The sequence below is a fragment of the Xenopus tropicalis genome, chromosome 9, assembly GCF_000004195.4.
Source record: "Xenopus tropicalis strain Nigerian chromosome 9, UCB_Xtro_10.0, whole genome shotgun sequence".
In the NCBI taxonomy this organism is placed as follows: Eukaryota; Metazoa; Chordata; class Amphibia; order Anura; family Pipidae; genus Xenopus; species Xenopus tropicalis.
In genome coordinates this window covers 15,961,306-15,972,499 of record NC_030685.2, presented here as the reverse complement: position 1 = coordinate 15,972,499, position 11,194 = coordinate 15,961,306, and the positions used below count along the sequence as shown (strand labels likewise).

Here is an 11,194-nt window from a genome sequence, read left to right as displayed (position 1 = left end):
CCCCTGTAGTTTAACAAAATACCCCCTCTGCTACATAGGAGGCTGCAGGCTGAGTTATACAGGGAACTCTGAGTATCACTCATGTATTATAAGGGATACTGTACCCCCTACTGTAAATGATAAGGATATTAGCAGTCACTGAGGGGTTCTGTGCCCATATAAAGGCACAAGGCTGCAGGCTGAGTTATACAGGGAACTCTGAGTATCACTCATGTATTATAAGGGATAATGTACCCCCTACTGTAAATGATAAGGATATTAGCAGTCACTGAGGGGTTCTGTGCCCATATAAAGGCACAAGGCTGCAGGCTGAGTTATACAGGGAACTCTGAGTATCACTCATGTATTATAAGTGATAATGTACCCCCTACTGTAAATGATAAGGATATTAGCAGTCACTGAGGGGTTCTGTACCCATATAAAGGCACAAGGCTGCAGGCTGAGTTATACAGGGAACTCTGAGTATCACTCATGTATTATAAGGGATAATGTACCCCCTACTGTAAATGATAAGGATATTAGCAGTCACTGAGGGGTTCTGTGCCCATATAAAGGCACAAGGCTGCAGGCTGAGTTATACAGGGAACTCTGAGTATCACTCATGTATTATAAGGGATAATGTACCCCCTACTGTAAATGATAAGGATATTAGCAGTCACTGAGGGGTTCTGTGCCCATATAAAGGCACAAGGCTGCAGGCTGAGTTATACAGGGAACTCTGAGTATCACTCATGTATTATAAGGATAATGTACCCCCTACTGTAAATGATAAGGATATTAGCAGTCACTGAGGGGTTCTGTGCCCATATAAAGGCACAAGGCTGCAGGCTGAGTTATACAGGGAACTCTGAGTATCACTCATGTATTATAAGGGATAGTGTACCCCCTACTGTAAATGATAAGGATATTAGCAGTCACTGAGGGGTTCTGTGCCCATATAAAGGCACAAGGCTGCAGGCTGAGTTATACAGGGAACTCTGAGTATCACTCATGTATTATAAGGGATAATGTACCCCCTACTGTAAATGATAAGGATATTAGCAGTCACTGAGGGGTTCTGTGCCCATATAAAGGCACAAGGCTGCAGGCTGAGTTATACAGGGAACTCTGAGTATCACTCATGTATTATAAGGGATAATGTACCCCCTACTGTAAATGATAAGGATATTAGCAGTCACTGAGGGGTTCTGTGCCCATATAAAGGCACAAGGCTGCAGGCTGAGTTATACAGGGAACTCTGAGTATCACTCATGTATTATAAGGATAATGTACCCCCTACTGTAAATGATAAGGATATTAGCAGTCACTGAGGGGTTCTGTGCCCATATAAAGGCACAAGGCTGCAGGCTGAGTTATACAGGGAACTCTGAGTATCACTCATGTATTATAAGGATAATGTACCCCCTACTGTAAATGATAAGGATATTAGCAGTCACTGAGGGGTTCTGTGCCCATATAAAGGCACAAGGCTGCAGGCTGAGTTATACAGGGAACTCTGAGTATCACTCATGTATTATAAGGGATAATGTACCCCCTACTGTAAATGATAAGGATATTAGCAGTCACTGAGGGGTTCTGTGACCATATAAAGGCACAAGGCTGCAGGCTGAGTTATACAGGGAACTCTGAGTATCACTCATGTATTATAAGGGATAATGTACCCCCTACTGTAAATGGTAAGGATATTAGCAGTCACTGAGGGGTTGGCAGAGTTGGTCTCTTTGCCCTGGAGCGCCTAAAAGTCCAGTAAGAGTTTCTAATGTGGAAATGAGGCCACAGACATACAACTTCATCCAATTAAATGAGCGTCCTTTGGCTTTCCAAGCATTCTGGGAATTGTAGCCAAGTACAGCTTTGTATGACTTGTAGGTCATATAAAAGCGCAGGCAGAATGTAAAGTGATTAGTAATCGGCCATTTATTGTGTGTGTATTGGCTATGCACTTCGTGCTCGCTTTTCATACTATCCTTATGGATTAACAGCTTTGTATGTATTTATATTGCAATTAAAATGTTCAAGAATCATATATAAAAGAAAGGGAGGGAACTACATCGGTACGTTTGGGTGGGCAAAGGGTTTTTTTTCCAGCAGCCTAAGGGTTAAGAAAAACGTCTTCCTTCCCTGGGAGCGCAGCCAAGTGACGTCTCACTGACGCTACAGTACCCGCATGCTGATTGGTTGTACGTGTTCGAGTATCTGAGTTTGTTTTTTTTATCCCCCTGTGGCTTGTTTTTAACAGAGCGACGCCTGATTGGCTGGTCACTCTCAAATTGTCACCGCTGATTGGTTGAGTTGGAGGTTAAGCCTCCCGATTGGCCTATGGCTTGTAAGGCTCCGCTGGACTGGGCAAAGGGCTGAACTTGAGAACTCCTGGTTATTAGTTGGTGCGGAGGAGCGGCGGCCTAGCCGAGTGTAGGTGAGTGCGGAAAGTGAGTTGCAGCTGGGAGCAGACTCGGGCGAGTGCTTGCTGTGCCCCTGTGGCGCTGTCTCTGGGTTTCCAGTTGTTGGTAACAGCGCGGAGTCCCCGGCCTGGAGGGATATGGGGGTGTCAGGGGGAGGTGTGGGGGTGTCAGGGGGAGGTGTGGGGTGTTTCCTTAGGTTAGTTGGGGCCCCTGGAGCTTGTCCCCCTGGGCTGTGGCGGTGGGGGGCTAGCTTGTCCCCCTGGGCTGTGGTGGTGGGGGGGCAGCTTGTCCCCCTGGGCTGTGGTGGTGGCGGTGGGGGGGCTAGCTTGTCCCCCTGGGCTGTGGTGGTGGGGGGGCTAGCTTGTCCCCCTGGGCTGTGGTGGTGGGGGGGCAGCAGCTTGTCCCCCTGGGCTGTGGTGGTGGGGGGGCTAGCTTGTCCCCCTGGGCTGTGGTGGTGGGGGGGCAGCAGCTTGTCCCCCTGGGCTGTGGTGGGGGGGGGGGCAGCAGCTTGTCCCCCTGGGCTGTGGTGGTGGGGGGGCTAGCTTGTCCCCCTGGGCTGTGGTGGTGGGGGGGCTAGCTTGTCCCCCTGGGCTGTGGTGGTGGGGGGGCAGCAGCTTGTCCCCCTGGGCTGTGGTGGTGGGGGGGCTAGCTTGTCCCCCTGGGCTGTGGTGGTGGGGGGGCAGCAGTTTGTCCCCCTGGGCTGTGGTGGTGGGGGGGCTAGCTTGTCCCCCTGGGCTGTGGTGGTGGGGGGGCAGCAGCTTGTCCCCCTGGGCTGTGGTGGGGGGGGGGGGCAGCAGCTTGTCCCCCTGGGCTGTGGTGGTGGGGGGCAGCAGCTTGTCCCCCTGGGCTGTGGTGGTGGGGGGGCAGCTTGTCCCCCTGGGCTGTGGTGGTGGGGGGCTAGTTTGTCCCCCTGGGCTGTGGTGGTGGGGGGCTAGCTTGTCCCCCTGGGCTGTGGTGGTGGGGGGGCAGCTTGTCCCCCTGGGCTGTGGTGGTGGGGGGGCAGCTTGTCCCCCTGGGCTGTGGTGGTGGGGGGCTAGCTTGTCCCCCTGGGCTGTGGTGGTGGGGGGGCAGCTTGTCCCCCTGGGCTGTGGTGGTGGGGGGCTAGTTTGTCCCCCTGGGCTGTGGTGGTGGGGGGCTAGCTTGTCCCCCTGGGCTGTGGTGGTGGGGGGCTAGCTTGTCCCCCTGGGCTGTGGTGGTGGGGGGCAGCTTGTCCCCCTGGGCTGTGGTGGTGGGGGGGCAGCTTGTCCCCCTGGGCTGTGGTGGTGGGGGGGCAGCTTGTCCCCCTGGGCTGTGGTGGTGGGGGGGCAGCTTGTCCCCCTGGGCTGTGATGGCGGTGGGGGGGGAAGCTTGTCCCCCTGGGCTGTGATGGCGGTGGGGGGGGAAGCTTGTCCCCCTGGGCTGTTGTGGGGGGGGGGGCAGCTTGTCCCCAGGCTTACAGAGACTTATAATATTACCACCACCACCCCCCCCCCCAATCTGCCATTAGTTGCCTCTGTCTCAGGCTTACAGAGAGGGAGGAGTTCTTTAGTACAACAAATAATATCTAGTTAGGGCTCATAATCCATCTCCTGACCATGGTGTTCTCCCTGTGCAGGGTGAAGATGGCAGAGCTGCAGGTCCGAAAGAAAGAAAAGAAGTCTGGCGATGGTATCGGAACAATGGTGGACTTTCTGTTGGCCAATGCCAGGCTGGTTCTTGGCGTAGGAGGAGCTGCCATGCTTGGCATAGCCACACTGGCTGTTAAACGGGTGAGTGGAGATTCCCTGCTTTATTTTGTGTATTGGGAGCCCATTGTGCTGCGTAGGGAGTAGCTGTGTGTTCCTGTAATATTACTGCACCGCATCTGATCTGGGTCGTCTGGCTCGATACCTGCTGCCCAGGGGTGGCCCCCCAGTGTATTGTTATGCCACTTTGCTCTGAAGCTCAGGGTGAGTTGCTTACACCTTGTGCCTTTCTGCAGCTGATCGATCGAGCGACTTCACCCCCCAGTGACAAAGAAGCGGAGGAGAAAGCAGAGCAGAAATCCATAGAGGAGAGTTGGAAAGAGGCCGTACTGAAGAAGGCTTCACCTACACTCCGAAGGAAGGAAGACCTTGGGCTTCATTGTGCTCCTTTATCTCTGCCGGATCCCAGCCAGCCAATCCCAGGTCAGAGCCATCAGTACAGGGGAATCCCTGTTCTGCCGAAGTTTTATGGTATCTCCCTGTACAGGCTATGAGCATACTTAGGGGGCTGTTCCTGCTGAATTGTGCTTAGTACAGGGGAATCACTATGCTGCCATAGTTTTATGGTATCTCTCTGTACAGGCTATGAGCAAACTTAGGGGGCTGTTCCTGCTGAATTGTGCTTAGTACAGGGGAATCCCTATGCTGCCATAGTTTTATGGTATCTCTCTGTACAGGCTATGAGCAAACATAGGGGACTGTTCCTGCTGAATTGTACTTAGTACAGGGGAATCCCTATGTGCCATAGTTTTATGGTATCTCTCTGTACAGGCTATGAGCAAACTTAGGGGGCTGTTCCTGCTGAATTGTGCTTAGTACAGGGGAATCCCTATGCTGCCATAGTTTTATGGTATCTCTCTGTACAGGCTATGAGCAAACTTAGGGGGCTGTTCCTGCTGAATTGTGCTTAGTACAGGGGAATCCCTATGCTGCCATAGTGTTATGGTATCTCTCTGTACAGGCTATGAGCAAACTTAGGGGGCTGTTCCTGCTGAATTGTGCTTAGTACAGGGGAATCCCCATGCTGCTCTAGGTTTATGGTATCTCTCTGTACAGGCTATGAGCAAACTTAGGGGGCTGTTGCTGCTCAATTGTGCTTAGTACAGGGGAATCCCCATGCTGCTGTAGGTTTATGGTATCTCTCTGTACAGGCTATGAGCAAACTTAGGGGGCTGTTCCTGCTGAATTGTGCTTAGTACAGGGGAATCCCTATGCTGCCATAGTTTTATGGTATCTCTCTGTACAGGCTATGAGCAAACTTAGGGGGCTGTTCCTGCTGAAATGTGCTTAGTACAGGGGAATCCCTATGCTGCCATAGTGTTATGGTATCTCTCTGTACAGGCTATGAGCAAACTTAGGGGGCTGTTGCTGCTCAATTGTGCTTAGTACAGGGGAATCCCCATGCTGCTGTAGGTTTATGGTATCTCTCTGTACAGGCTATGAGCAAACTTAGGGGGCTGTTGCTGCTGAATTGTGCTTAGTACAGGGGAATCCCCATGCTGCTGTAGGTTTATGGTATCTCTCTGTACAGGCTAGGAGCAAACTGAGGGGGCTATTGCTATTCTCGTGGGGTTTATAATGCCCTTACAGTGTTTCTGTTCATCCATACAGAGGCAGCTGGCACGGTGCAGGATAAAGCGCCCGATGAGATGAAGAAGATTCCCATTTGCTTCACGCTGCAGGAGCGGCTGCAGGACTATCACTCACGCCACGCCAGTGTCCCGGAAGCGCAGAGGGAGGAGGCCAGGCAGCTGGTACTAGATATAAAGGCAGAGCTGCAGGGCTTTCTGCGTGCCAAGCTGCCCGAGATACCCTTCCTTGCCCTGCACCTTGGCGGCTCTCTGGGTAACCAACTCCCTGTGTCCTGCTTGGACCATGCCTGCCTGCTAATGCCTTTGGTTCCGGAGCCGGATTTGTGGTGTTTTATTCCAGGACAGCAAACGATCCTCAGCGACCCCAACTTCTGCATGGTAAAGAGGACTGACCTGGAATACGCGGCGCGGGGGAGCAGCCCCTGGGACAGGTTTCTGGTGGGTTCCTACCTTTCATCCAGGACCATCGTGCAGCTCTTACACAAGACCATAGTCGGGTCCATCAATTGGCCGGCCATAGGGACGGTACTGGACTGCACCATTAAACCAGACATCACCTCTGCTGAACTCAAGCTGGATGTGGCGCACCCCAACGTTCGGATGATTATTCGGATCCTACCGATGGTGGTCATTAAAGATGCCGAGCTTCTCGCCCATTGCAGCGCCGACGCTCCCGCCGATAACCTTTGGCAGCAGACTTTCTACAGGCAGGAAATCTCTCGGCTTCAGGAACTGGACAACTCCGAGTCGGGCATCCGGCTGCAGTGCTTCCAGATACTGAAGGGGATCTGTAGGGACTGTCCTGCCCTCTGCCATCTCACCTCCACCCACCTCAGGCACATCATCTTACACCTCAGTACAGAGACACCTGATTGGACAGAGGCCACTCTGGCTGACAGATTCCTTCAAGTACTAGAGGAGTTGATTGGTTACTTGGATAAAGGTTTCCTTCCTTCTTATTTCAATGACAAATTAAACTTGTTCTCTGCTCTAAAAGCCGAGGACATCGACGAACTGGGGTACGGCCTGTACCAAGTATTTTCTGAGCCCGATGCCCTCTTAAAGAGATAGGTACCTGCTCTAAGCACTGGAATCATTGCAGTATAGGTTGCCTTTTAAGGGGCCCTGATGGGGTGGCAGTTGGCAGGAAGGTGTCTGAGGGATTCTCATCAGCATTTGAGCTCCACTTCTTACAAGAGATTGTTCCGTGTCTTCCTGAGCACCTTCCATTTACTCCACTCAGCGGGTAAGATAGAAGTAATGATTTAAAGGGCAAGTATCGGATAAAGTAGAGTTTCTTTGATCTGTATTTGGTTGCCAAATGTTACTACCAGCTTGCCATCGCTTGTAAGAGTTGTGCCAATGCCCTAGGCCCTTCTGAGCCATAGTACTCCATCCCTCGCCCTGCTGGATGGCTTCTGTTGGGCAATGCTGCTTTGCAGGGTGCCATGAATACTACTGAGATGAATTGCATTGGCCCCCGGTGTCTTTATCATAGATGATAGGATAACATTGCCCCCATAGGGGGCAGTCATTTCATGTACAAGAGATTAAATCAAATGATTTATATTTTTATTGATATGGGATATTTGGGTGGGGGGGGGTCTTATAGGGGCAGCTGTAGGTACCACTATTCTATATGCTTTTTATTTACTATGTCACACATCCGCCACTGGAATTCGTAACCCTTTAAAGTAACTGAAGGCTGATGTTCTGGGGCTTATTTACTACCTCGGGCACTAAATTGCACCGGTGATCTTTCACCGCAACCAGTTCTTCTGTTTCCTAAGTTGGAGTAGATGCTAGCTGGTTACCGTTGGCAACTGCACTGGTGCAATTTAGAACCGACATTCATAAATCTGCCCCTCTATAGGAAGTACTCTTACCGGGTCTGCACAAACCTAATGGGATAATAAAACTGGACTTTGCACCTTTTCATAAGAAATGCACCTTTTTTAAGTTAAATGAATTGTATTTTTATTTAGGTGACACTTTACCTCCCCCCCCCCCCCCCCGCCAGATTTTGATTGGCTGGAATGTAACCAGCCCTTCTACGTATGAATGAGATGTTCTCTTTGCCAACCCAATGAATTTCTTATATTTTTTTGGTGTTATATCGTAATATAAACATGGCTGAGTGGATATATAGCACAGCTGTACCAAGCCGCAGGGATTGGGCTGTGAATGCTGCTTTAAATTCTGTATTTTTTAAAGAAAAAAGTATCAAAAATGAATTGTTATAATAAAATACCTTATTTTGGAAGCACGAGTGGTTTGTTTGCCGGTTCCAATGCGTTTTCTACCTTGGCTGCGCGGAGCAAACCTATTTCTTTCCCATTGCCTGGGGGGCACAGTAACTGCAGGTTTAGCTTCCACCACTGGGGGGCAGTGCACTAGACAAAGTCTCTGTTGGGGGCAGAGTTCTTGCTCAATGACAGATGGAGTAAGAGATACTGGGAAAGGTTTGCAGATTGTGCAATTCATATCTCCTTAATGAGCAGAATGTGCCCTAGGCGGGGTTGCTCTATGCAATGCAGCACAACTTGTCTCCATAGAAATGAATTAAAGGGGAAGTAATCCTCCCATTAAAGTGTGTATTAATGTTGTTGTTGGACTGACCGCATAGTGTAATACATAGTGTCCAGCTGGAGACCCATGGGCCAAAAACTGAATGTCCTATTCCTAGCAACATTACAATGGGTCTTTCTTATTTTCTATAGGTTTCTGAATTATTTGCATTTTTCCTCTACATCAAATGGGGGTCGCTGACCCCAGCAGCTAAAGACTGTTGCTCTGTGAGCTTACAATTGTATTATTGTTACTTTTTATTTATTATATTTTCCATTCAGCCCCCGTCATCTACCAGTATCTCGTTCAAACCACCGCCTGGTTGCTGAGGTAAGCAAGACCCTAGCAACTTCATAGCTGCTAAAAATTCTAAACTAGAGCTCTGAACAAAAAAAATCGACTGAAAAACCACAAAGAATAACAAATACAACCAATTGCAAATTGTCAGCAGAGCAAGACGTGGCTAACGTGCCCAATACATAGGATGCAGAAAGACACACACAGTAGCTACGCAAATGGTACTCTGATCAACCAATCAGCTGAGGGCTGGGAGGACCTGACACTACTTAAAAAGGAACATTGAATAACAAGGTGCTATGGCCACTAGAGGTGCCATTGTCATTCCCCATATAGTCACTTCTCAGGCCTGATGGTGCCAGTGGATCTGCGGCTGCCGGGCAACCATCCCAGACCACTTCACATTTAATAGGAATTTTGCTCTGTGTATCTTGGAAATTTATTTGCTTTTCTCTAAGCCCATTGGCCCAATGAACACAAGTGAATCATCCAATGAGAATTGCACAGGATCTGTGTGAATCTGCCGCCATGTTCTTTGTTCCTGGAGCATCGGGCACAGATTGTCCGGCACCGACCTACTAAACAGTATGAGCTCTGACGTTGTGTTATTCAGGCTCCTCAGGCCCAACCTTGGCTCCGGTCCCCACTGATCTAATAACAAGGTCACAGAGATTGGAATCTTATCCTAACGGTATCCCAAGTTCAGCCCCCCTACCACTGCTTCAAGACCCTCTAAAGGGGACAGCCCCATAGTTTGGGAACCAGTACTCCAGAAACTCTAGTTATAATAAGTAAATTAATGAGTGCTAATCCAAGCACTTTTGCAGTTTACATTCATTATTTATTTATTTTTAATTCCAAGATATTAAGGCTAAAAAGTGCTGTTAATATGAATGCATTTTGTTACAACAGCACCCCCTGCTGGTCTCTTTCTGAACATGAAGTAGTCAAGGAAGCTGCCAGGAGAAAGAAAGAGGGCTGGGCTGATGTTCTTCCAGTTAGGGAAATCATTACAAACCTCGTAACATTTTTCACATCTTCCCTAACCAGAAGAACATCAGATCAGCCCTCTTTGTTTCTCCTGATGATTTCCTTGACTGCTTCATGTTCAGAAAATGATCAGTAGGTGGCACTGTTGCATGGCCTGAGTTCAGGGGTGTGGCATGATATCAGCAGGGGTGTGGCCAGATGAACTAGGTCATGCATGGCATTCCCAAAGGGAGGAAGGGCATATGTCCCAAAAAGTTTATCTAGATCACCCCTTTGCAAATCATCTGGTAAGTCTACGTTCATCTTTGTGCACCATATTGGTCCCTGGTGGTGAAGGAGGCCAGTGGGGTAACCCTCCTACCCCTGATATGTTTATTCCCTAGGGCAGGGGTGCCCAACCTTTCTTACTCGTGAGCCACAGTCAAATATAAAAAGACTTGGAGAGCAACACAAGCACCATAAAAGTTCATGGATTGTGATTGTGATTGGCTATTAGGGGCCTCTATGCACCCTATCAGCTTACAGGGGGCTTTATTTGGTAGGAAATCTTGTTTTTATTCAACCAAAACTTGCCCCCAAGTCAGGAATTCAAAAATAACTCCCTGGTTTGGGGGCACTGAGAGCAACATCCAAGGGGTTGGGGAGCAACATGTTACCCCCGAGGCACTGGTTGGGGATCACTGCCCTAGGGCAGGGGTCGGGAACCTTTTTGGCTGAGAGAGCCATGAACACCACATATTTGAAAATGTAATTCCATGAGAGCCATACAATATGTTTGGCCGCGGATGCTGCGGGGCAAGGTAGAATGGGTCCCAAGGATGCCGGATGTGAATGCGATGCAGAGGAGGGTGTGGCCTGCACTCAGCGGATAGAAGACGTGTTCTAAGGCTTAGAACACATCTTCTATCCGCCGAGTGCAGGCCACGCCCCCCGTTATTTTTTTTATTAAAGATTTGGCAGCGAGCCAGATGCAGACATAAAAAGAGCCACATCTGGCTCCCGAGCCATAGGTTCCCTACCCCTGCCCTAGGGTTATAATCTATAGCTTGTATAGACCGATGCCCTCAATCTATGTCATTCAGGGCCAGACTGGGTCTGATCCACCATGTGTGCTCAGGGGGTGGGGGGCCCTGCAGGGAGGTGTGTGAAGGCTGCACTGGAGGCCATTTGGGGGCGCAGGGGCCTCTGAGGCAGCAGCTCTGGTGAGCCCTGCACCCCCCAGTCCGACTCTGATTCATTATAGATTTCCCCCTGCAGTAAGGAATTCTGCATGAAATGTGTTGGGGCGGAGAGGAGCTTTAGCTGTGCCCTGAGGGTTAGGATCTATAGGTGGGCTTGTGTAGGGGAGTTGGGCCCAGGAGAGCCATGGGATAAAGCAGATCATGTAAGGAATATTCACAAGGGAGGCGCTAAAGCTCAGGCTCCCTGCCCATATGGCGTGGGATTGGTATTTGGGGCAGTGAGTGGGAAGGTAAGTACAGGCCAGTCTCTGGCTGAGTGAAAGCCCAATCCAGCCTCTACATCAGGCTTCATGTTCTAATATACTGCCCATAGCAACGGGACTGGGGCACATTACTGCGCTACATCAGCGGCCACTTTGTATGGGAAGTGATCAGACCTT

At 50.0% G+C, this 11,194-nt stretch overlaps 1 protein-coding gene across 4 annotated transcripts; it reads left to right on the top strand.

Moving 5' to 3' along the window:
• Positions 1-2,278: 2,278 nt before the first annotated feature.
• Positions 2,279-7,981, top strand: mief2 (mitochondrial elongation factor 2). Of its 4 annotated transcripts, none has more exons than XM_004918069.4 (4): positions 2,279-2,412; positions 3,997-4,150; positions 4,363-4,549; positions 5,738-7,981. In XM_004918069.4, exons 2-4 carry the CDS (start codon positions 4,004-4,006, stop codon positions 6,787-6,789), a joined length of 1,386 nt encoding a protein of 461 aa, XP_004918126.2. In that variant the 5' UTR covers positions 2,279-2,412; positions 3,997-4,003; the 3' UTR covers positions 6,790-7,981. The 4 variants fall into 4 exon arrangements, with proteins under 4 accessions (XP_004918126.2, XP_031749266.1, XP_002935891.2 ...); XM_031893406.1 differs by having other exon boundaries at positions 2,279-2,420; positions 3,991-4,150; XM_002935845.5 differs by having other exon boundaries at positions 2,281-2,416.
• The last annotated feature ends 3,213 nt before the right edge of the window (positions 7,982-11,194 follow it).